Source organism: Nicotiana tomentosiformis, chromosome 8 (genome assembly GCF_000390325.3).
Source record: "Nicotiana tomentosiformis chromosome 8, ASM39032v3, whole genome shotgun sequence".
In the NCBI taxonomy this organism is placed as follows: Eukaryota; Viridiplantae; Streptophyta; class Magnoliopsida; order Solanales; family Solanaceae; genus Nicotiana; species Nicotiana tomentosiformis.
In genome coordinates this window covers 97,811,621-97,838,565 of record NC_090819.1, presented here as the reverse complement: position 1 = coordinate 97,838,565, position 26,945 = coordinate 97,811,621, and the positions used below count along the sequence as shown (strand labels likewise).

The window sequence follows — 26,945 nt, the reverse complement described above, 5'->3', positions numbered from 1 at the left end:
CGAGGTCGTCCAGGGTCGACCTCAATAAGCGGAGGGACTAACTGTATAGGTCATAGTTTGCCCCAAGGGAATCTAGCATGAAGTGGTGTTACGGAAAATGATGTGGCCGAGGTTGACTAGTAAACAGTGGAGCTCGTGGCCAGGCAGTCGATAATGGTCGAGGTCAAGTATCAAGAACAGTACTAACGTCTAGTTTTTGTAACAAGATATTTAAGAGAATATTCCATTGAATATTCTTTGTACTTGTCATTTTAGGGTTGACTGGACATGTTCCATATAAATAGAAAAAAGAGATAAGGGGAGTGAGGGATAATTCTCATTTGATGAGAACACTTTTTGAGAAGACGACTCTCTTTGAAAGAGGCACTACCTTTTTATAAAGATTCTCGTTCATATTATTCCCCACGTTTCCATCAGATCCAAGGATTGTTCATACAAATCTTGGATTTATCTATCATTCACCGTTGTCAGGCAGAATATTCTCTTTGTCCACTTATTATCGGGTGAATCATTCTTCTTATTTACATAAATGTCATTTATTAACATTTATTGCTAGATATGTCTCATTTGATGTTCTAGTGGTAAGGAAATTGCATATTTATTGTCATTAATCATATGCAAACTCTGTCTCTCACATCGTGGATCCTTGTGCTTAATATCTAAAGTTATTATCCTTAACTAGGTTTAACCCTTCATTATTAAATTTAACAGTTTAACCTGAGATTATATTTCTCGATCAAACAGCTAACACAGTCCTTGGATTGATAAAGTCACAAATAATAATATGGGTGATTCTTCTAATAAGATGCTTATATACATGATGAACAACTTGAAATTTCACTACTAGAAATCTGGTAAAAACCGACCAAAAGAACCGACCAAAGTTGATCGGTAATGGCCAATAACCGATCAAAACGCGACCATTTACGTGTGGACGGTATTTTAGGTGTCGGAAAGGAATACCGACCAAAGTTGGTCGGAAATTATCGACCAACTTTGGTCGGTCAATTAAATTCAAAAAATAAAAATATTGCAAAAAAAAAAACGACCATTATCTTTGATCTAAATTTTTTATTCGTGTCGAAATATGTAGTGCTTTATGCCCGGCACTGCAAAATAGTAAGAGATTTATTTCTTGCATTTTCATATGGCCAAAGCGCTCCGTTGACAAATTCTATATCTCAAGATATGCGGTAGTGAATCTTTAGGGGTAAGCATTTACAGGGATGACAAAAATGAAGACTCTATGCACCTCTCGAACTCATAATCTGGAAATATATTTATTTCTTTTTTCATTACTTGGCCTTCTTTTCCCTGAATTATTTATATCAAATAAAATTCATTAACTGTATCTCTTTATTTAATTAGTAACGTACAATTGTACTCATTATTCTTTTAGACACAAACAACATTTAAAAACGATATTTAGCCAAGGAATTTCTTACTATTCGTTCTTCCTTCTTGTAATCTATGTTTTGAATATAAAGTTAGAGAACTGAAACTGAAAATATTTAATAGGAGTAGTGATACATATGTAATGCTAATATTAAATGGTGGAAAATTCATTCCCCCTTTATATATTTTTCTTAATTATTGTTCCTCTTCCTCTTCTTCTCACTCCATTACGTATGAATTCAATGTGTAGTATTCATTTGGAATGTAAAACATTTCCAATACTTTTATTCGTAAAAATAAATGCAAAATTATATGCAAAAAAGATACTTGTTTCGGTTGAAGCTACAATCACTAGTGTTGGCTTAAAAGAATTCATCAGCTTTTTCATACTATCATTAAATGTTGTTGAGATTACAGCCCGTTGTCCCTAATTTTAAAGACAATATTGCACTAGAATTGGTAGGGCGTGCCAGGCCAAGGCAATAGTGCAACGCCAAGGTGACACGTGAAAGCCCCAATAGCAAGTTACCGTGGTGGACTCTCCCCCTTGAAAAATTGAGTTAATATCGCGTGAGTTGATAACTCACATATCATATATTAAATTGATAAAAACAGATACTACAGTTGATCTTAGCCAAAAGGACGAGAAAGGTCAGCTTTTATTCTACTTGACTCGCTGGAATTATACCTGGTGTTCTTTTCTTGTTTTTTGTTTCACTTTCGATGTGGGATTAAATAAAGTTCCTACTTCAACGGGGACCACCAGAAGCTAAAGTCAAATGTGTGCTTTTACTCGAAGCTTAATTAGACAACAATAAGCTGTTGTAAAGGTAATGCAGTCTTTACAATATAAAATTAAGTCCAATATATAATCATGCCTTAGCACGAGATACACTATCTTTTAGCCAATAATCCCTGAGACTCAAATAAATTAAAAGTTAAAAGAGCACGGAGTACTAGCATTTTAAACCTTTTCTTGATCACATTACTGCTCTTTTTTGAGATTTTGTTTTAGTTCTGGAGAGTCTCTGCAACGTAATCTTGTCAGATTATGTTAATGAGTCCTCCCCTTGTACTTTTGAAAGAAAACAAACTGAGAATGATTGAAGACACTAGTATACATGTGACAGTGTTAACTTTAAATTATCTCAAGAAACTTTTATCCGATCCCTTCGCCGCAACGACAAAATAATTCGTAGGTTTTACCTAGCTGGGCTTGCATATATATATCAAATCACGCGGAACCATAATTTAAAACTTATAGTTTATAGATTCTATTCTTTTTAAATTTGAGTTCTAAATTAATAATTTGTACATATTAAATAATTTTTCTTAAGACAAATATAAAATGGATTTTTACTAGCTATACTAATAGAAACATATTTACCATCTTTATTTAAGTTCCTTATTAATTACTTTATATATCTATGTTTACTAGTTATATTGTTGCTCTCTAACGTACACGCAAGTATACGTGGGCGTACAAGTAATAACATGATAAGCCGAGTGTCGAAACCACAGAGACTTGTATCAACTACCACTAAATTCACCAAGATTGTTATTCAGTCGAGCCAATTCGAGTTCAAGAGTTTAATTATACTAAACTATAATTCTAAGTAGTAACTAAATTATCAAGCAGCAAAACGGCTGTTGTGTATGCAGTAGAGACAATATTCCATGGTTGTGATCGATTCACCAATCCTATTGTATTCTAGTTAACTCTCCCTTTCATACAATTCACTCATGGTTGCTAATTAATCGAACAATTGCACTCATAGCCTTCTCCCGAAGTACTACTCGCCTATTCAAAATAGATTAACGCCTATTTTCCTATGAAATCAATCTATTAAGAACGCATTAATATTACAATATTTAATTCAGTACGGTGACTAGGTATATTCCTATCCTAACCATAAATCTGTGGCCCTTCAGAGTTAAGATCGTGCTCTCTTCAATTCTTCTCTAATTTAGATATGGTTTTCCCAAGCATAGCATAGATAGTCAATAGAACCTAACTAGTGGCCAGACAATTAAACAATTAATCACAGGATTAAAGAAACAACCATATATTGGTGAATTGTAATTAAGGTTAAGTCAACATTAAACAACAATATTCATGGCTAAATCACAACCCTAGAACTATGGGTTTTAGCCACTCATAATAGTATCAAACAAATTCCTAAGTGCTGGATAATTGAAAATACTAAGAAAAGATAAAGAAATCTGAGATATCCTTGCTCCCGAATGTTCCTCGTGTGTCTCTAGGTCTAAAATGTATCCAAAGTCCAGAAAATAACGTTTTTTCATGTATTTATACCAAGTAGGGTCGGACCTAGACTAAATCTCCCTTTCCTAACCGAAATAGGAAAACTTGCAAACTTAATGCTTTCCATGCGTCACACTGTGCATCGCCCAATGCGTCGTACTAATGCTTTTTTCTGTCATGCCATAAAAAATCTAGTCTCTAAACTTTGGAAATTTCTCACAAAATTTTGCACTAATGCGTCGCACAGTGCCTCGCATTATTGCATTTCTTCAGCAGTTGCTTCTTCCTTGAATTTTGACGTTCAGAATTGATCCTCGACCTCCGAACATGATCTTGGCTTAATTTCTTGGGCTTTTACTCAGACTTCAAAGCTCCACATAGCTCGAATTAGTTACACAATATCTACATAACTCAGAATCGGTCCTACAAGGCATAAAACACACAATAAGTGCAAAACACTAGCGATTAAAGCTCAAACACAATAAAAGTACAATAAATTAGAGTGTGATTAGCGATTAAAATACGCAATTATAGCCTACTATCAATACCCCACACTTAAACCATTGCTCGTCCTCGAGCAATCAAACTATACTTTATATAGATACAACCTTTTTAAACAATCCCCCTACTCATTACACCAAGAATATTTAAAATAGACTAAGCACAATAGTGTAACATCATCACCTCAAGATTTGACTCACAAGCACCACGCATTTTTCATAACCCGCTTACTTACTCTAACGTAGAGGTCAGGCATTACCTTTCCTTTATGAATCAATTGCCCTCACACAACAAAAAAGAGTAGTTCCACGCTCAATAAAATTTAGAACAATTAGGAACTCAAGATAGAAATAATTCTCTCACTCTCAAAAACAACATTCATATGCCACAAAAGATGCACCATAGGCTTCCCCATAGTATACTGCTCTACTAATCGAGCTCATTCAGTCTAAGATCAAGTAGGACTTTAATTGGTTGTAATGTTGGCTGCGGGACGGGTAGGATACATTTAGATATAAGAGTGACTACACCTCCTTAAGAATTTCAATACATACACTTTAACATTTAAAACCCCACACTTATGTCCAACCATAACTCCACATTCACATCAATATACGTCAACTCCCTACTTCTTTAAGCATAATTACATCAAGAGTTACCACTTTCAAGGAATATTTTTCACAACAATACAACTATTTTTTTTCTTTTCTTTTTCAATTCAAGTGGCTCTTACTTTTTCAAAACAATGTACCTTTCTCCTTATTTCATTAGTTCCACTCAAAAGGCAAACCAACCACCACACACTTTAACTTTTACAAAGTTCATAACAATTCCAAGTGCTCATGAGAGGTGAAAAAATTCAAATAGATGGCAAATTCAAACAAATGAGTAAGGCTTGTAATGTGGTTGCCAAAGAAACAAGATTACAGGCTCAAAGGGGTTAATTACGATACATAACAATTAGGTGGGTAAAAGCATATAACTTGCTCAATAAAAAAATGCTTATATCACTTCCTAGACTGACCGAAACTACTAATTCATTTTGCAACCACATAAGGAAAGTTCTAGACATCAAATGCAATGCATAAAATAACACACAAACCTCACACACACATGGCACATAACTAACTCAGGATTGGACTCTTTAAGATACTCTAGTCAAAGCAGTTAAGCAAAGTTAAGATTATACAATTTAAGGTACTTATACAAGAGTCAAAAATTGAGCCCACGCGTCACAACCAAAGTACTCACTATTCTCAAGGCATAACAAATTCAAGAGATTTTGCTTCAATTTCAATCACATCACACTGGCTCCTACTCCTAAAAAAATACAACTAACTACAACTGGTTCAAACAAAACCCTTGAAAAAGAACCGCGACACAAAGAAAAATCAAGGAGAAATTATTACACTACCTACAAAGCAAGTATTTTTAATTTATTATACTTTAATCCTTCAAGAAAGTTGTCCACAAAATCCATCGTCGGAAAAAGTTTAAATTTTCTTTTTTTCTTTTTTTGCATCACTACACTAAGAAAGAATACTACAATTAAGCTAGGATAGCATAGAAAATCACCCAGATAATCTCCTCACCCCACACTTAAAATTGTGCAATGTCCTCAATGCACACTGTAAATAACAAGAAGGTAAAAGAGACTCCCTAGTAGGCCAAAGGACAAAAAATTAGTAGCTTACAGGTACTCACACTTCCCCCATATATGGTCCTTTGTGTGGGCACCCCACACTTAGTTCTCACCATCTAGCTCGCTTTTTGCACCCTTCCAATGGCTTTGCTTCCTATGCTTATAATCCTACAACATCAAAATAACCACTAAAAAAATAATATAATAAAAAATAAAAACAAAAGAAAGCAGTAAAGTTGGGTTGCCTCCCAACAAGCGCCTGATTTAATGTCGCGGTACGACGCAGGGCCTCGTTTACTCATCAGCGAGTACAACGTTGGTCTTCTCACGATCAATTATTCCTCCCCAATAGTGCTTGACTCTTTGTCTATTCACTAAAATTTTCCTTTCACCATTTAAAGCACACAGCTCAATTACACCATAAGGAGTGACTCTCACCATCTCAAACGCGTATGACCATCTCGATTTTAACTTCCCAGGAAACAACTTGAGCCTAGAATTGAACAATAATACATGTTGGCCTGGCTCGAAGTGACGTGGCTTGATACGCTTGTCATGCCATCTTTTCGTTTTCTCTTTGTAAAGCTTAACATTTTCATAAGAGTGCAGCCTGAACTTATCTAACTCATTCAACTGCAAGAGTCTCTTCTCACCCGCGGCTTCAAGGTCCATATTCAACTTTTTAATGGCCCGGTACGCTTTGTGTTCAAGTTCAACATGCAAGTGACATGCCTTCCTATAACGAGCTTATACAGCGATGCCCCAATTGGCATTTTGTATGCAGTTCTATATGCCCACAAGGCATCATCTAACTTTGCAGCCCAATCCTTCCTATTCACACTCACCGTCTTCTCTAAGATTTGCTTTATTTCTCTGTTAGACACCTCAGCTTGTCCACTTGTTTGCGGATGATATACCGTAGCAACTCTATGGCGGACTGCATATTTAGCTAGAAAGTTATTCAATAACAGATTGCAAAAATGTGTCCCTTCATCACTAATCAAGGCACGTGGAGTCCCAAACCTCGAGAATATGTTCTTTTTCACAAACGCAGCTACCACTATGGCATCATTTGTTGGCAATGTGATCGCCTCTACCCATTTTGACACGTAGTCAACTGCTAGCAAGATGTATTTGTTTCCTCTGGACAATGGGAATGGTCCCATAAAATCTATCTCCCACACATCAAAAATCTCGACCTCTAAGATGTTATTCAAAGGCATCTTATGTCTCTTTGTGATTGTTTATGTTCTTTGACACTAGTCACACTTCTTTAGAAAATGCATGGGCATCCTTGAATAATGTTGGCCAAAAGAAACCGGATTGTAATACCTTTGCAGTTGTTCTATTACCTCCATGATGGCCCCCATAAGGTGATGCATGACAATTATACAACACTAATTCCACCTCTTTTTTCTACATAAGGTGATGCATGACAATTATACAACACTAATTCCACCTCTTTTTTCTAGAATGCATCTCCTCATCAACTGATCAGCACACTGCTTGTACAGGTATGGCTCATCCCAGTAGTAGAAGTTCACATCATGTAAAAACCTCTTTCTAGTTTTAGATTCAATTTCAGGAGGAAGTACCCCACTCACAAGATAGTTCACATAGTTCGCGTACCATGGGGAAGGGTCTTGGGTGATAGCAAAAAATTGCTCATTAGGAAATGCCTCTTTAATTTCTTCACCCTCCTCTACGTGGTCATGATTTTCCAGCCTTGATAGATGGTTAGCAACTTGGTTCTCTATGCCCTTTCGATCTCGTATTGCTACATCACATTCTTGCAACAACAAAACCCAGTGCATCAATCTATCCTTAGATTACATTTTTGTAAATAGATCCATGATTGTTGCATGATCGGTATGGACTATGACTTTTGTTCCCACCAAGTATGCCCAAAATTTTCAAAGGCCCACACAACGGCAAACAACTTCTTTTCAGTGGTGGTGTAATTCAGATGTTCATCATTAAGAGTCTTACTCGCATAGTAGATGGAATAAAACACCTTGTCTTTCCTCTAGCCTAGTACTGCCCCAATAGCATGGTCACTTGCATCACACATAAGTTCAAATAGTAAGGACCAATCTGGTGCCACAATAATGGGGGCACCCACCAACTTCTTTTTGAGCTCTTCAAATGCCTTCAGGCAGGCGTCATCAAAATTGAAAGTTGCGTCCTTTTCAAGCAACCTGCACCAAGGAGTAGCAATTTTTAAAAAATCCTTTATAAAGCGCCGATAGAAACCCTTGTGTCCCAAGAAACTTCAGACAACTATCACAGAAATGGGTGGAGGTAATTTTCAACCGCCTTCACCTTTGCCTTATCAACTTCAATGCCACTTCTAGACACTCTGTGACCCAACACGATACTTTCCTGCACCATAAAATGGCACTTTTCCCAATTCAACTCTAGATTTATTTCTTCACAATGGGCTAACACCTTGCTCAAATTCTTCAAACAATCGTCATAAGAAGACCCAAATACTGAAAATTATCCATAAAGACTTCCACAAACCTTTCCACCATATCGGTGAAAATAGCCATCATGCATCTCTGGAAAGTGGCTGGTGCATTACAAAGACCAAATGGTATACGCTTGAAGGCGAAAGTGCCATAAGGACAAGTAAAAGTGGTCTTCTCCTGATCCTCTAGGCATATGACAATCTGGTTGTACCCCGAATAACTATCAAGAAAGCAATAATATCCATGCCCCGCCAATTTGTCCAACATTTGATCAACGAATGGAAATGGGAAATGGTCCTTGCGGGTTGCTTTGTTGAGCCTTCTATAATCAATTCAAACTCTCCACCCCATTACGGTACGAGTAGGAATTAGCTCATTTTTCTCATTCTCTACCACAGTCATTCCCCCTTTTTGGGCACACATTGCACTAGGCTTACCCAGTTATTGTTAGAGATAGGAAAGATGATACCTGCATCGAGCCACTTGATTACTTCCTTCTTCATGACCTCTTTCATAATGGGATTTAATCACCTTTGCTGCTCAACACTGGGGCAATGTCCATCTTCCAGAAAGATTTTATGCATGCAAAACGATGGACTGATTCCCTTGATGTCAGCAATTGTCCATCCAATAGCCTTTTTATGTTCGCGAAGTACTCTTAGTAGTTTTTCTTTGTGTACATTAGTCAGGCTGGATGAGATAATCACTGGCAATGTCTCAAAGTTCCCCGAATAAGCATAGCGCAGATGCACTGGAAGGGGCTTAAGTTCTAGCTTTGTAGCTTCTTCAATAGATAGCTTATGAGGGGTTAGAGTGACAGGCTTGTCCAACTCCTCAAATCTCCCAAACCCATGGACATAATTGCAAGACATGTCAAGTACTTGCTCAATTTCTCCCATCATCTCATCTTCACTGTCTTCTTTATCCCCAATCAAAGCTCGTTCAAGATGATCTACGGGGCTCACACAAGGCACCAATGACGTAGCATCACTTTCCACCACATATCTCATGTATAGCTCTTCATAATGGGCTGGCAATCGGAGTGCTTTATACACATTGAATACCTCCACTCGATCACCGACTCTCATCGTCATCTTTTATTCGCATACATTAATAATAGCTCAGCCCGTGGCTAAGAATGGATGCCCCAAAATAAATGGGACTTCCTAATCATGCTCGTAGTCTAAGATAATAAAATTAGCAGGGAATATGAAAGAACCCACTTGAACTAACACATCTTCAATCACTCCTTCATGATGAGCAAGGGAGCGATCAGCCAACAGTAAGATTACCGTTGTTGGGCGTGGCTCACCCAACCCCAACTGTTTGAACATAGATAGCGGCATCAAATTGATGCTCGCTCCAAGATCACTCAAAACTCGCCTGACTGCATGCTTACCAATCGAGATTTGGATAGTGAAACTACCCGGATCCTTCAATTTCTGAGGTAGCTTGCTTTGGATTCTAGAGCTACATTCCTCAGTGAGTGTCACAGTCTCGAATTCAGTCAACCTCCTTTTATTTTCCACTATGTCCTTGATGTATTTTGCATATTTGGGCACTTCTTGCAGGATGTATACCAGTGGAATATTGATTTGCACTTGCTTTAAAATATCAAGAAACTTTTTATAAGCGACATTATCCTTCACTTTCTGCAATCTTTGAGGGTACGGAGGTGGTGGCCTCACAACTAATGGTGGAGGTTGCTTAACCACCACCTCTTCAGCTGGCTTCTCTGACTCCTTTGATTTTTCTGATTCCGACTCCGGCTCCTCATTAAAGGTCACTTGTTTTCTCTTTTTGGATTGGACTTCTTCTAACTATCTCCCATTCCTCAATGACACAACATTAATAGATGCCTTATGATTAGCCTCAGTGTCGCTTGGAAGAGCTCCAATTGGTCGAGTATTTTGGGCACTGGCAAGTTGTCCCATTTGTCGCTCCAAATTTCTTATTGCTGCTGCTTGGGCCTGCTGATCATCCATTAATTTTTTCATAATCTCCTCAAGGTGGGTCGTTGAGTTTGCATGTTGTTCAACCTGAGGTGGTCTATATTGTTGTTGAGGTTCTTGAGGCCTGTATTGATTCTGAGCACCTTAGTTTCCACCCCAAGAGAAGTTTGGGTGGTTCCTCCAATTGGGATTGTAAGTGTTCCCATACTGGTTTGTCTGGACCTTATTTGCATTACCCAAAACTCAGACAGACTCTAGATTAACTGGGCATAAGTCACTTGTATGACCCTCTCCACATACTTCACAAAACAATTGAACCTGTTGCACTGGTTGGGCTTGTTGCTTGTTAATAACCAAGGTCATCTGATTGACTTGGTTGGTCAATATGGAAATCTGTGCTGATAATGCAGAGACGACATCTAACTCGAGAACCCCTGCAGATATTTGCACTGTGTGTCTGCCTATCTCTCCTTGCCAATCAGGATTGCTTTTGGAGAATTTGTTCAGTAACACATATATCTCATCAATGCTTTTCTCCAACACTTGACCTCCAGCTGCAGCATCCACCACAATCTTTGTCTCAAGATGTAGCCCTTCTATGAAAGTGTGAGCTAATACTTTTTTTGTTTGATTATGATAAGGACAGTCTTCAAGCATCCCCTTAAACCTCTCCCAAGCTGAGTATAAAGACTCCCCCGTTTTCTGTTTGAAGGCGACTATCTCAATTCTGATCTTTGCAGTTTTTCCTGAAGGGAAGAACCTTGCCAAAAATTTCCTTACCAGATTGTTCCATGATGTAATAGAATTAGTTGGTTCTGCCTTCAGCCATCACTCTACTTTGCCCAACAGAGAGAATGGGAAAAGTGTGAGCCTCACATAGTCTGGAGTGACTCCGTTGGTGATATAGGTATAATCTCCAAGAAGTTCAGGATGTGCTGTTGTGGATCCTCATGTGGAAGACCCATATACTGCCCATTCGCATGTAGTAGCTGGATCATGCTCTGTTTCAGCTCAAAGTGCCTAGTGATTCTAGGCTTCACAATGCTGGAGGTGACATTAGCAATGTTGGGCATCGCCACCTCCTGAACAGCCATATGTTGCTCCTCTGCCATGTTCACAGGAAATTGAACAAGTGCCTAAAGATTATTTGTATCCCTTGCTTCCCTTAACCTCCTGTGAAATGTTCTCTCAGGTTCGGGGTCAAAGCCTTGAAGTCCGTCCTGGCTTCTGACCCTACGCATTCAATCAAAGTTCCTGAGATCAGAGCAATAATCAAGTAACGTTAGACTCGACGAAATAAATAATGAAAGCAAAAACTAGAAAGTAGTCATTATTCAAGTTCCCCGACAACGGCACCAAAAACTTATTGTTACCAAACGCACACGCAAGTATACGTGGTCGTACAAGTAATAAAATAATAAGTCGAGTGTCGAACCCACAGAGACTTGTACCAGCTACCCACTAAATTCACCAAGATTGTTATTCAGTCGAGCCAATTCGAGTTCAAGAGTTTTATTATACTAAACTATAATTCTAAGTAGTAACTAAATTATCAAGCAACAAAACTGTTGTTGGGTATTTAGTAGAGACAATATTCTAGGGTTGTGATCGATTCACCATCCTATTTTGCTCTAGTTAACTCCCCCTTTCATACAATTCACTCATGGTTGCTAATTAATCGAACAATTGCACTCATAGCCTTCTCCCGAAGTACTACTCGCCTATTCAAAATAGATTAACGCCTATATTCCTATGAAATCAATCTATTAAGAACGCATTATGATTACGATATTTAATTAAGCACGGTGACTAGGTATATTCCTATCCTAACCACAAATCCGCGGCCCTTCAGAGTTAAGATCGTGCTCTCTTCAATTTTTCTCTAATTTAAATATGGCTTTCCCAAGCATAGCATAGATAATCAATAGAACCTAACTGCTGGCAAGACAATTAAGCAATTAATCACAAAATTAAAAAAAACAACCACATATTAGTGAATTGTAATCAAGATTAAGTCAACGTTAAATAACAATATTCATGGCTAAATCACAGCCCCAGAACTATGGGTTTTAGCCACTCGTGATAGTATCAAACAAATTCCTAAGTGTTGGATAATTGAAAATACTAAGAAAAGATAAAGAAATCTGAGATATCCTTGCTCCCGAATGTTCCTCGTGTGTCTCTAGGTCTAAAGTGTGTCCAAAGTCCAAAAAATAATGTTTTTCCATGTATTTATACTAAGTAGGATCGGACCTAAATGAAATCTCCCTTTCCTAATGCGTTGCACAGTGCCCCGCACTATTGCATTTCTTCAGCAGTTGCTTCTTCCTTGAATTTTGACGTCCAGAATTGATCCTCGATTTTCGAACACAATCCCGGCTTAATTACTTGGACTTTTACTCAGACTTCAAAGCTCCACATAGCTCGAATTAGTTCCACAATATTTACATAAAACATAATTGCTCCTACAAGGCATAAAACACACAATTAAGTGCAAAACACTAGCGATTAAAGCTCAAACACAATAAAATTACAGTAAATTAAAGTGTGATAAGTGACTAAAATACGCAATTATACCCTACCATCATATATACAAAATCATAAAAAAGAAGAAATTCAAGATCCCTTAAATCTAGCCTATCAGTTACATGACACCCAACCCCTATTTTAAATAATCCCCCAATATTTAAGATTCTTTCCTTTTCCAAAGGATTACAAAAACTTCTTCTATCTTTCTTAACAATTATCCAAATTGTTCTTACCTACAGTAAGAAATCTCGCTTACCCATTGTTATTCAAAATCTTGCTTACCCAAAATCTCGCTTACCCACTGTTATCCCCCCAAAATTGTAGATTCTTTTCCTCTTCAAAAGCTGTTGAAATTCAATTTCTCTCCTTCTTAATAATCACCCAAAATCTCTATTTCTTATTGATACAATGCAAATAAAATTTGGACATTTGCTTTAGAATCAAGTTGTGGGTAAGTTTGAATCTTGTTTTCTTTCTTTTTAAAAATCTTTAATGTATGTGACTTGTAAATGATACATCAATACTCAAAACAACACTCGATACAAACACTAATACAATTATAATATGATTATATTAAATTTTTAGTATTGAGTTGTGATTGAAACTTGAAGAAGATGAAGATCATAATTATATCACAACTTTTTAGAAATGTATCACGATTGTATTATAATTGTATATGTATCATAATTGTTACATAAATTGTATTATAAATGTATGATAATTGTATATTCATTGTATATTGTTACAAGCAGTTGTGAGTTCGTGATGAATTTCACAATTTGTATCACAAATGTGATAATTGTATATTAATTTATTAGTAGTGTATCAGGTATTATTTTGAGTATTAATATATCATATACAAGTTAGATATAATTGTGATACAAGTATGACACATTTATGTTTTAGGCATTGATATATCAGATACAATTCAAATACAATTATGATACAATTATCATACAATTTCTGAATATTTTTTAATAATATAAAGATGTTGACAATGATAGGGAGAGAGAAGATGGAGATTTTGGGCGTAGATTAAGGGATTTTGATGTAAAAAAAAAAGAGAGAAGAGAGAAGAGGAGAGGGAAAAAAATAAAAAGATGTAATTGAATCCCTTAATTGATGGCACTAATAATGAGGTGAGAGCCTTTTAAGTAGCAATGTATACAATTTATAAGAAAAACTTAGATAGTTATGAAAAACTGCAAAACATAGAGAACATAGGTAAATAAGTTTCTAATATAGTATAGTTAGGTAAAAGTCCCAATATAAAATTGAACTATGGTTGCTCGGTTCGGCCGAAGCCCTATTTTGGTTTCTAACTCTACCCATGCAATCAAGTTGGTCGGGCTCCCTTAGTGGGTCGGTCTAGTGGATCAGGTTTTTGGGCCAACTATTGTCCCTGGTGCTAAGCGAATGGCATAGATATGATACTTCTGTATCATTGTTGATTTTTTCACCCCAGACAAAAGATGTTTTGAGAAAAAATCCCCTGCTAGAATTTTAAAGTATGCTAGTAGGATTTTGCTTAAGCACCAGAATTTTAAAGCACGCAACAATTATGGTAATCATCAGAATTTCGCCACAAATTTTATCACCGGAATTTTTCAGCATTGTTCTTGAAAGTTCTGGTGATGGTCAGATTTCCTAATGCTTTAAAATTTTGGTGCAAGGCTAGTTTCCCAAAATATTTCTTAACGAGATCAAAATATAAATAGTATTTTAAAAAGATCCATCCAGCGTAATTTTGTGTGGTGGTCATGGCTCCGTAAGGAAGCCGGTTAGTGGCATATTTTTTTTTTTACAACTTTTAAGTTAAAAAATAAAAAAGTAAAGATTTTTGAAGAACAAATGTCAAAGGGTCGAACCTTTTATTTTACTAAGTATATGTCACGACCCAATTTCTCCCATGGGCCGTGATGACGCCCAACATTATTGCTAGGCAAGCCGACAGTGAACTAACTCTGTGATCCGTTCTTTTAAAGATTTGAAATAGTTAATTTTTTTAGTTTTGTGCATAGTTAAGAAGTAAGCATTTAATAAAAATGAGATGTCAAGATTTTTAAAGCAGTGAGATAAATAAGATAACCCCAAAAATATCACGTGTCTACTAGCTTAAACCACCAAGACCTGGTGTCACAAGTGTACGAGCAACTAGTAGAATATACAAAAGAGTTCTACCCTACTGTCTGAAATGGAGTAGACAGAAAATACAAGCAAAAGAAAAGACTTCGGCTGCTGCAGAACGGCTCGGAAGACAGCTCACCGTGGAATCTCGTAGAAACGATCAAGTGTGCGCGCCAGACTGATATCCAGATGCACCTGCCTCAGGACATGTACATTAAGTGCAGAAGTATAGCGTGAGTACATAAACAACATGTACCCAGTAAGTATCCAGTCTAACCTCGAAGAAGTAATGACGAGGGATCGACTTTGACACTTACTAGGGGCTAACAATAAAATGTCAAGACAACAACCAAGCATGGATTACAGAAATATATATATATATATTTAAAACTCAATAACAGGAATAGTAAACAATCCTTTTGCTAATAGTATGTCCCAAGTTCAACTTCCATCATTTAACAATTTATATCTCAAGTCAACAAAACAATATCAATTATAATTGATTCCAAAGATTTATCATGTGCAATTTATGCCGAGGTCGTATGGCCCAATCCAACATAAGAATATTTAAATAGTGCACTGCCGAGGGTCGAGTGGCACGAAAAATAGATGTATCTATCTCTACCGAGGCATTCGGCCCGCTCCACGAAAAGAGAAAATACTTTATAACAGCTAATTCAAGATTTATTTAGGACGCATTTATTTTAATAAACACCAATTATCAATAACAGTCGAGTGGCCCGTTCAAGAATTTAAGTAAGCGAATTTAGCCTCCTACCATTCCCCTATCAAATTCCAACATCATTTAAGCAATTAAGTTAACAAGTAGGGTGCAAACATCGTAAATCTATCATGGTATGGGTTCTAGACTACACGGACAATAGCAAAATCAGCAACTACGTATGGACTCTCGTCACTTCATGCATACGTAGTCCCCACAAATAGAAGCACATATTAATCAATTCACCTATGGGGTTAATTCCCTCTTACAAGGTTAGAAAAGAGACTTACCTCGTCTCAAGCCTACTTTTCGATCCATGATTGTGCTCAAACCTTCAATTTGGTGCCAAACAACTCCAAACTAGTCAAATATTATATAAAATGATTAATACATGTTCAAAAGTTCATATTTTAACTATTAAAGTGATTACCCCTGTCACACCTCTTTTTGCCCCAAAAGATATATGTGTTATGGATTGTTGTGGGTTAAAGAGTTTTTCCATTTAAAGTGACAAATTTGAGTAGGGATTATTTTATTTACAGAGTCTCCACTTGGAATTGATTTTTTGGGTGTTCCAAGTCACCATTTAGTTGAATCCCTAGTCAAAGGAAAGTTTGACTCTATTATTATTGGTCTGTGAAAACAAAGTTCGGTTAAGTAATTCTATTGACCGGGGAGAAGGTGTAAGGCATTCCCTGAGTCCCGTGGTTATAGCACGGTCGCTTTATTGACTACATTTGGCTTATATTATTTTTGGATAACCTGTGTTTTATTGGTTCTCATGTTTTACCTATGTCCGTTTTTATTGCTTGATTATATTTATAAATATTATCTTGAAATAAGTCATTCGTATGTGTATTCATTTTTGTTTGGCATCAAGAATCACTTCACGCGTACGTGTACACAATCAATAACACATTTATTATTATTCGAAGTTGATTGGTCAAGTCATATGAACGCGCACTTGTATTATTTTCCTAAACGAATTTAAAATTATTGTAAGACCAAGAGTTTATGGATAGGAAATTATTTGGAAGTCGGGAAATATATTAGTTATTTAAAGTATTGAAAAGTCATCCACACTTAAAAATATTTATAACTTACTACTCTATCTTTAAAATTAGGAGACATTTATCCATTATGGAAGAATGAGCTAATTATTAGTCTAGTGACAAAATTATTGGGCCTGACATACTCAATCCAACCCATGTCTAATTCTTTCTTTCCTATTAAATATGGTAACTCATTTCTGGTTCACTTACTTGAACTCCAACGCATGACCCATTAATATTGCAAGATCTTCATTTTTAATTCTAAATAGCAAATCGCATTAAGATGAAATACTATTCAAATAATATGTTGACAAATCGCTTGAAACATGTAAAAAGAAACTACAACATGATAATGTGTATAAATAAAATAACACAAAATATTATCACATGAACCTCTACAAGAACATCACACAAAATAATAAAATAATTAACAAAGGGAGGATAAACAATGAACCTTTAAGCAAAAAAATTCCTTCAGAACTTGATTAATGCAAAAACAATTCTGAACCGAGCAAATACACCAAACCAAGGGCAAATCGGCAGATGAGCAGAAAATCTAGCGACGAACCTTCTATAATTCGAGCCCGGACCGAAACTCGACTGTACCTCGTGAGACTGCTGGTTTTTGGCGTGAGAGAGGTGACTATCAATGAAGCTTCACTAGGTATTTTTAGGCTTGGATTTGAGGCATTTTTGGGTCTTAAACAAGGTGATGAATTGCTTGAATTTTCGAAAGAAATAATGAAACGAGTAGAAATTCACTTAGCGCAGAAGAAGAATTTTTTTTTTCTCTCAATTCTCTCCACTATTTTTTCCTTCCTTCTCTTTTCTCCTCACATTTCTCTTCTATTTATAGGAAAATAATTAGGAATTTTTTCAGATTTATTATTTTATTATTTTTTAATTAAAAAGAATTTCCACTTTCATTTTTCTTTTTAAAAAAAATAATAATTCCCCACTTTCTTTTACTTTTATTTTTTAATTTCTCACTTTTTTTACTTTACTTTTTTTATTTTCCACTTAGTTTACTTTTCTTTTTTTAATTTTCGCTTATTTTACTTTTCTTTTTTGAAAATTTGTGAGTTTTTAAAGTGGTGGTCGGTTTGTGGCCTTGATGCACTGAGTAGTTTGAGTTCACGAGCACCCCGTTGTCGAAGAACTGATTCTATCAGAGTGGTACCGAGATGCTCGGATACTTTGTATCGTTTTCTGGAGACTTTGTCTTTCTGACGTCTCCCCTGGCTGTTTCATACCCGGATGTCTACGGTACCGTTAACCCTTGTATCTAAGTCAAAGCAATTTTTCTTTAAAATCAAACTTAGTTGTCTTGCACTCAGAACCAATTTGTGCCTGTAGTGCTTATCAACTTTTCCCATGAAGCAAGTCTTTCTTAGGCGACCTTTTTAGTTCCTTTGAGACACTTTGTCCGCCTTATCAAAAGAGATCACAGATGGATTCCTGCCTTCGTCAATGCCGTATATGCTCCAAATTGTGCTCGGTATTACGGAAAAACTGTAGATAGTTTTGCAGCCATTTTTGCTTTGCTTTTGATGCAAGATTAGACCGAAAGGGAATCTAAGAAAAATTATGGAAAAGAATAAAAGAGCAATTGGAAGTGAAAAAGGAATTGTGTCTAAATAAAAGGTGTCCCTTTCGGGGAGAGAAATAAGGAGACTTATCTGGAGATATGTGCCGACTTTAATGAATCATGACATGCATTTTGGGCTGGACGCCTGATCTGTCTGAGCTGTCTAATTCTCAAAATACGTCGCAAATATTCATCTTGAAACTATCTTGGTTGTGCTCATGCCGGAGCATCGAAGACCCTCATTCGGCTAGTAGCGCCCTTTGCGGGTTTTCGCTAACTGACCTCTCTCATTTCTCCAATCATTGTTGCCTTATGGTGCCCATCTGGTTTTCACCAATAAGACTCTTGCATTTCTCTGCTCACTGTCGCCTTATAGTGCTCATACGGATTTTCACCGATAAGACTCTCTCATTTCTTCTTTTGTTTTCTTTTTTTTTCTTTTTTTTTCATGCGGAAGGTTGGCTAATGCCCCCTAGCATGAGGACTTCAAGTATTCTCAAAGATCGGTCAGAAATTCTTAACAGGAAAAGTCAAAAAGAACCTTGAACTGAATTACAACTTTTGGAACTGTTTCTACGGGAAAATCGTAAGATAAAAACATACTTCTGCCCCAGTTTTGGAGTATTGGGAATATGGATTTTTGTTGCGATGGGACCGATCCCAGGGTAAGGCTACCTACGTATCCTTTCGGAATTAGGTCGGACGTAGTTCAATGACTCAAAAAATTTATTGTTTGAGTTTTTTTTTTTCTTGAGTACACAGGTTCCAGAAAATGGAAAACAAGGAAGAAAAATACAGCTTAAAAGGGGTAACAAAAGGGTGACACTTGCTTGGAATAGCGAGCAATGGTAGCCTTCATCATCTCGATCTAAGAAAATCATGCGTGGAAGTTTCACAGTGGGTATATATCAGACATAATATCTTTTGACTGCATCTGCATTAATAGTCATGTCTAGTACCCGTCCTTCTTCATCTACCAAGTGCAAGGCCCCTTTTGGTAACACTTTCTTGATGATGTAGGGTCCTTTCCAGTTTGGGGCAAACTTTCCTTTAGCTTCTACTTGGTGTGGAAGAACGCATTTCAGAACGAGTTGGCCTACCTCGAAATGCCTTGGACGCACTTTCTTGTTGTAAGCGCGTGCCATTCTTTGCTGATATAACTGGCCAAAGCACACTGCTGCTAGCCGTTTTTCATCAATCAGCATTAGTTGTTCTAATCGGGTCTTTACCCATTCTGTATCTTCAATCTCCAACTCCACAATGATCCGAAGAGAGGGAATTTCGAATTCAGTCGGTATTACAGCTTCTGTTCCATATACCAACAGATAAGGAGTTGCACCAACAGATGTGCGAGCAGTCGTGCGGTATCCCAAAAGAGGAAAAGGCAACTTTTCATGCCATTGTCTCGAACCTTGGATCATTTTCCTAAGAATCTTCTTGATGTTCTTGTTCGCCGCTTCAACGGCTCCATTGGCTTTTGGCCGGTAAGGGGTAGAATGGCGATGCATAATTTTAAATTGCTCGCATACCTCCTTCATCAAATGACTATTGAGATTGGCTGCATTGTCAGTGATAATGGTATTTGGGATACCAAAGTGGCAGATGATGTTGGAATGAACAAAGTCTACCACTGCTTTCTTGGTGATTGCTTTGAAAGTGACGGCCTCCACCCACTTGGTGAAGTAATCAATTGCAACCAAAATGAATCTATGCCCATTTGAAGCCTTTGGCTCAATTGTCCCAATAACATCCATTCCCCAAGCAATGAAAGGCCAAGGAGAGGACATGGGATGCAACTCCGAAGGTGGCGAGTGAATCAGGTCACCATGAATCTGGCATTGGTGACACTTGCGAACAAAACTGAAGCAATCTCGCTCCATTGTAAGCCAATAATACCCTGCCCGCAGAATCTTCTTCGCCAAACATATCCATTCATGTAAGGTCCGCATACCCCCGAATGCACTTCACTCATGATCCGCTCAGCTTCTATGGCATCTACGTATCTCAACAAGTTCAAATCTGGGGTCCTTTTGTATAAAATTTCTCCTTTCAGGAAGGAACCGCTGGCGAGCTGCCTTATAGTTCTTTTTTGATCTCCCTTGGCATGCTCTGGGTATTCTCTCATTTTCAGGAATCGTTTTATGTCATGATACCATGGTTCACCATCTGGTTCTGTCTCAATTGTATTGCAGTAACTGTGTTGATTCCGAACTTGGATTTCTAGTGGATCGATATGGGTGTTTCTCGGATAAGGGAGCACTGAGGCTAAAGTAGCCAAAGCATCGGCTAGCTCGTTGTGAAACCTGGGAATATACTTGAACTCAATGGATTTGAATCTTTTGCTCAATTCTTGTACACGTTGTCTGTATAGAATAAGCTTGATGTCTCGAGTCTCCCATTCGCCTTGGGCTTGCCGGATAAGCAAGTCAGAATCTCCCATAACCAATAGTTCATGCACATCCAGATCGAGCCATTTTCAAACCCATGATACAGGCTTCGTATTCTGCCGTATTATTGGTACAAAAGAACCGAAGTCGGGCTGTTGCAGGGGAATACTGTCCAATAGGTGAGATGAGGATTGCCCCGATCCTAACTCCTTTGATATTGACAGCTCCATCAAAATACATTTTCCATAGAGGGTTTTCGTCTGGAACTACTTCCTCTATTGAGTTGACCTCTTCGTCTGGGAAGTATGTGGTAAGTGGCTTGTACTCATCATCAACTGGATTCTCTGCCAAATGATCAGCCAAAGCCTGTGCTTTCATCGCGGTGCGAGTGACATAGACAATGTCGAACTCTGTGAGCAGGATTTGCCATTTTGCGAGCCTGCCGGTGGGCATTGGCTTTTGGAAGATATACTTCAGAGGATCCATTCAGGATATGAGGTAAGTAGTATAGGCCAAAACATAATGTCTCAACTTCTGAGCGACCCAAGTCAAGGCACAACATGTCCTTTCTAAAAGGGTGTACTTAACCTCATAATTGGTGAACTTCTTGCTCAAATAATATATTGCTTGTTCTTTTTTCCCTGTCGTATCATGTTGCCCCAGAACGCATCCAAAGGAATTATCCATCACCGATAGATATAAAAAGAAAGGCCTACCAGGTTCAGGTGGGACCAATACAGGGGGTTTTGATAGATAATCTTTGATCCTGTCAAAAGCATTTTGGCAATTGTCCGTCCACTTGATTGCAGCATCCTTTTTCAGCATCTTAAAGATGGGCTTGCATGTGGTTGTGAGCTGAGCAATGAACCTACTGATGTAGTTCAACCTTCCGAGCAAACTCATAACCTCCTTTTTGTTCTTCGGGGGTGGCAGATCTCGAATGGACTTTATCTTAGATGGATCCAATTCGATGCCTCTCCAACTGACTATAAAACCGATGAGTTTCCCAGATAGAACCCCAAACGCACATTTGGCTTGATTAAGCTTAAGGTAAAACCTTCGTAGCCGTTCGAAGAACTTTTCAAATCATTCACGTGATCAGCCTGTGTCTTTGATTTTATGATGACATCATTGACATATACTTCAATCTCTTTGTGCATCATGTCGTGAAAAATGGTGGTCATGGCCCTCATATAAGTTGCCCCTGCATTCTTTAAACCGAATGGCATGACCCTGTAACAATAGGTACCCCACGGAGTGGTGAAAGCGGTCTTTTCTGCATCACCCTCATCCATTAAAATCTGGTGGTACCCAGCATAGCAATCCACGAACGACTGTATCTCATGCTTTGCACAATTATCTACAAGAATATGGATGTTTGGCAAAGGAAAATTATCCTTCGGACTTGCTTTGTTCAGGTCTCTGTAGTCAACACAAACTCTAGTTTTTCCATCTTTCTTTGGCACGGGCACAACATTTGCCACCCAGGTGATGTATCGTACGGCTCTAACAACATTGGCACTCAATTGCTTCATTTTTTCCTCTTTGATTTTATCACTCATATCCGTTTTAAATTTTCGCTGCTTCTGTTGGACTGGTGGAAAATCAGGATACGTGGGAAGCTTATGAACCACTAAATCGGCGCTTAAACCATGCATATCATCATAAGACCAGGCAAACACATCTCTATACTAAAATAAAAGTTGAATCAAGGCATCTCTAGTTTTTTGTTCAGTGTGAATGCTTATCTTTGTTTCTCTGACTTCTTCATGACCTCTGATATTAATTGGCTTAGTTTCATTGAGGTTGGGCCTAGGCTTGTTTTCAAATTGTTCCAACTCTCTTTTTATTTCATCAAAAACCTTATCTTCATCATATTCGACCTCTTGATGCATTATTTTGAAATTAGACAGCTTTTTGAGATCTGGGCGTGAATTCCGCATGCATGTCATGTTATTAAAGCCGACATTAACAAAACTGAAATGGAAATAAAATGGCAGGAATTAGGAAAAGGAAAAGATACAAAATTTAATATGAAACTGAACTGCATTTCATTGAATTTGAAAGGATAGAAGGGTTAACGTTAAAATAAAACAATCATACTAAGATATTTGGATTACAACCCTGAAAGTAACCCAAAGTACAAAAGAAAGAAGCTGCAAAAGTCAACTATCAAGATTCCTTCCTTGTGGGGAGAGGAGTTGCTTCCCAGTTATTGAGCATAGTGTCTGGGCTAATTAGTTGCATATCGGCACGACTAGGGCCTTCACCAGCCTGGATCATATTCACTTCAGAAACATCTGGCTGAGGCCATGGCAAATTTCATCAATGTTTGCATGCGCCGAGGAATTTTGACCATGTTTGAATCGTGGCTTGACAAAAGTGCAAAAAATGTAAGGGATAGGTTGCTGCAAGACCCACCCGTACTTTTTACGGTGCTTGGCTTTGTCTTCATCCACTTGTGTTGGCCTGAAGCCTAAACCAAAAGTACCCCTGTTACTGAACGGAGAAATAGGTTCTGAAATTCTTTGCAATAATGCCCCCAAGCCTTTTCCTGGCTCATAACCTTGTCTCATCATAAGTGCAGCCACCATTACAGATGTGGCGGAGAGATGAGAATGCAGAATGGGCTTTCCTTCCTCAACATGGTCCACAACAACCACTTCGAAAGCCTGATAGACAATAGACTCACATCCTTCCTTGACCTCAATACATGGGATTAACGGGTCTTTATAAATAGATGACTTATCTTCTCTGTGAATAATAATTTCTTGCCTGTCATGCACGAATTTGAGCATCTGATGCAAGGTGGATGGAACAGCTCGGGCCGTAGGGATCCATGGCCTTCCAAGAAGAAAGTTATAAGAAGTTTCCATGTCCACTACTTGGAAGAAAATTTCAAAATCAACAGGCCCAATCATCATGGTGAGGTTGATCTCCCCAATGGTATCTCTCGCTGAGCCATCAAAAGCCCGGATGCGAACATTGCTGGGTCGGATCCTGTCTGTATTGATCTTCATACTTTGCAAGGTAGAGAGGGGGCATACATCTACACTCGAGCCTCCATCAACCATGACTCGCTTCACATAATGCCCCTCACATTTGAAAATCAAGTGCAAAGCCCTATTGTGACCGGATCCCTCCTCAGGAAGTTCATCATCAGTAAAGGAAATTTTGTTCACCTCAAAAAATCTATTGGCCATCTTCTCTAACTGATTCACGGTGGTATTCTCTGAGACATGTGCCTCGTTCAGGATTTTGATTAGTACACGGGCATGCTCTCCTGAATGTATGAGCAGAGATAACAGAGAGATTTGGGCAGGAGTCCTTCTCAGCTAGTCAATGATTGAGTAATCCTGAACTTTCATCTTTTTCAAAAACTCCTCCGCCTCTTCTTCAGTGACCGATTTCTTTATTGGCATTTGGCCTTCTCTGATTTGCTTAGCCTTCCTCAACTCTTCTGAGAGTAACACCTCCCTGATCGAGTCAAACCTCTAGTTTCCCCCACTTCTTCTATGATTTCCTTGCCTTTGTAGGTTACTACAGTCTTGTTGTAGTTCCAAGGGATGGTTTTCGTATTTGTTACACGGGGTTGTGTGGCAGGCTTGATTATGATCGGTTCTATTATACCCGTCATATCGCCCTGATTCTGCTTTGTGATGGGGTGACCTCTAAGGACGTATAACTTTGGGTTTGGAACATTGGAGAGAACTTCCAACCTCGAGATTTTTGGAACAAATAAAGTTGCCCTCTCTGAACTCTAGGCGCCTTTCACAATTAACGGTGCATCTAGGCTTGGACTTACTTCCAGTTTGGTTCCTCTTGAATCGTTACCATTGTCATTTCTGCTCGACCAACCGGCTTGTATTCATGATCTCGGCCAATCATTCCCACAAAATGAACATCATTGTGTACTGGCAACGGTTTATTGGTCACATTAGGAGGGTCCTCGCCATTCGTGACCACAATCAATTTTTCAACAATGAGTCTTTCTATGGCTCTTTTCAGGGTCCAACAGTCATCAGTGCTATGCCCCGGAGCACCTGAATGATATTCACATCTAGCATTTTCTTGAAATCCGTATGAATCGGGATGCATATGGTGGAGAGCGATGGGTTCAATCACGCCCATCTGCTTCAACTTCTAGAATAGACTAGAGTATGATTCAACCAATGGAGTAAATGTTTCCACCAGCCTCTGCCCTCGACCATAATCCTGCCTAGGACGAGCATTGTAGGGTGCCCGAAAATTTTGCTGCTGAGGTCAGGGGAATCTTGGAGCTGGTGCCCGTACCTATTGATTGGGAGGACGAGCAAATGATTGAGCATTAAACACTGTATATTGTGGCGGTCCCACAGAGTGATGAGGAATTGGCGAGGGATAGTAATGTTGAGGGTAGCTGGATTGCCCCTGTTGAACTTGTACATAAGGGTGCGATGCCCCTTTTTGAACTTCCTTGGATCCCGAAGTCATCATGGACCCTTCATCTCTCTTTTTTCTATTTGCCAAACTTCCCGACCCATTTTGGATAGCTTAGGTGGTGGCTTTGAGAGCATCTTGACTTACAATTCTGTCAGTCTTGAGGCCATTTTCGACTATTTCTCCTATTTTGATCGCTTTCGCAAAAGGTCTACCCATTGCGGACATCATGTTCTGAAAGTAATCAGGCTCTTGGGCCTCCAGAAAAATAGTGATCAACTCGTGGTTATCCATGGGTGGCTTAACTCTAGCTGCTTGCTCCCTCCACTTGATTGCATACTCCCTAAAGCTTTCAGTCGGCTTTTTCTTCATATTGGACAAGGAATTGCGATCCGGCGCAATATCTATATTGTATTGAAATTGTTTGATAAAGGCTTGGGCCATGTCGTCCCAGACATGCCAGTGAGAGATATATTGATCAATGAACCATTCGGAGGCTACCCCCACAAGACTTTACCCAAAATAAGCCATCAGTTATTCTTCTTTTCCACCTGCACCCCTCAGTTGGTTGCAATACCTTTTCAAATGGGCGATAGGGTCGCCGTGTCCATCATACTTCTTGAATTTTGGGGTCTTGAACCCTGGTGGCAAATGGATGTGAGGGAACATGCATAAATCATTGAACGAAACACTTTTGTGACCCCCTAGTCCCTGTATGTTCTTTATGTTCTGTTCAAGACTTTTCATTTTCCTGGCCATCTCATCTGGCTCAACCGTCTTGGCAAGCTTTTCTTTTTCCAATAGTGACTCGTACTGAGGAGTCTGATTACATGGAGCTGAGACCCCCGAAAGCCATATTTGAAGAGTAGCATTGGCCATCATAAGCATGAGATGGTGGCTCGTTGATTGGCCTCGTCACAGGAGGTGGAGGCGGGATTGTGTATGTCGGTGCGCCAGGCACGACTAGAGGAGTGTTCCTGACCGGTGCGACTGGAGGTCGCACATTTTAGGTGCCAGGAGCAACGTGGAGGCTATAGTTTGGCATATACCCTGGTGGTAGAATGTGGTCGCTCGTTGCATGGAGTGGTAGTTGAGTAGCCAGGGGTACGATGGAAGTTCCCTCTGAGGGACCCCGGGGTGGAGGCTAACCAGACACCCAAGCTTGATATACATCAGACAATTGTTGTCTCAATTTTCTTATTTCCTCCGACTCTTGTTCAACTGATTGACCCTGGGGGTCGTCACTGATCAGCTCGATCTCATCATCATTGGCCATTACTACTGCTCCCTTAGATCTAGTGAAGTGATGATGTGTTGCCAGTTTCACCACAAACCAATCACCTTAAGCTTACTACGTAAGAGACAGCAAACGTGTTAGGGTTAAGTATTTTATAGATATGAATTACACATAATGTGCCATGCTCCTATCATTGTCACTATTTCTAACATGCTTTTGGAGGCTTCATGTTTCATTCCGGTTTATGAGGTAGCTTCTTATTGATGCTCTTATTTTCTTCTTCTTCTTTTTTTTTTTCACTTACGCCTCATTTTGATCCCTCATCTTAGAATCATTAAAAAAAATTTGATCGAACCTTTTGTGGGTTGCCTACGTATCATGTCGCTGCATGAATCAGATCATTACGTAGTTCATGGGGATTAGGAATAATATAAATAAACTAACTCTTTTTTTTACTTTGAGTTTTATTTTTTAATTTTCGAAAGAAATACTTATATAAAAAAATATTTTTGGTTTTTCAAATTTTATTAATTTATTTTATTTTTTTAGAAATTTTGAAAAGAGAATTTTTTTTTCTTTTTTTTTTTTTGAGTTTCGATTTTTCTTTCGGAGAAAAACTTCTAAATAAAAATAAACATATTTTTGCATTTTTATTTGA

General features: G+C 38.3%; 2 protein-coding genes and 2 non-coding genes across 4 annotated transcripts; 1 reads left to right on the top strand and 3 right to left on the bottom strand.

The window, feature by feature from the left end:
* Window positions 1–1,854: 1,854 nt before the first annotated feature.
* LOC117277878 (U2 spliceosomal RNA) lies at window positions 1,855–2,049 on the bottom strand. The gene has a single exon (XR_011410761.1). It is a non-coding gene; the product is annotated as a U2 spliceosomal RNA (small nuclear RNA).
* Window positions 2,050–6,098: 4,049 nt separating this feature from the next.
* Window positions 6,099–6,476, bottom strand: LOC138897866 (uncharacterized). The gene has a single exon (XM_070183888.1). It carries the CDS (start codon window positions 6,474–6,476, stop codon window positions 6,099–6,101), a length of 378 nt encoding a protein of 125 aa, XP_070039989.1.
* A 2,965-nt stretch (window positions 6,477–9,441) lies between these two features.
* LOC138897865 (uncharacterized) lies at window positions 9,442–11,339 on the bottom strand. Its single transcript, XM_070183887.1, has 3 exons — window positions 11,104–11,339; window positions 10,528–10,987; window positions 9,442–10,095 (listed from the first exon to the last, which is right to left on the bottom strand). The coding sequence occupies exons 1-3, from the start codon at window positions 11,337–11,339 to the stop codon at window positions 9,442–9,444; spliced, it is 1,350 nt and encodes a 449-aa protein (XP_070039988.1).
* LOC117276868 (small nucleolar RNA R71) lies at window positions 10,858–10,962 on the top strand. Its single transcript, XR_004507127.2, has one exon. It is a non-coding gene; the product is annotated as a small nucleolar RNA R71 (small nucleolar RNA).
* Window positions 11,340–26,945: the final 15,606 nt, after the last annotated feature.

Coding starts and splice junctions, on each gene's coding strand:
- LOC138897866 (XM_070183888.1), bottom strand. CDS start 6,476: ATGGACCTTGAAGCCGCGGGTGAGAAGAGACTCTTGCAGTTGAATGAG.
- LOC138897865 (XM_070183887.1), bottom strand. CDS start 11,339: ATGGCAGAGGAGCAACATATGGCTGTTCAGGAGGTGGCGATGCCCAAC. Junction 10,988..11,103: donor ACGGAGTCACTCCAGACTAT/GTGAGGCTCACA, acceptor ATTTTTGGCAAG/GTTCTTCCCTTCAGGAAAAA. Junction 10,096..10,527: donor AGGTTCAATTGTTTTGTGAA/GTATGTGGAGAG, acceptor AATGGGAGATAG/TTAGAAGAAGTCCAATCCAA.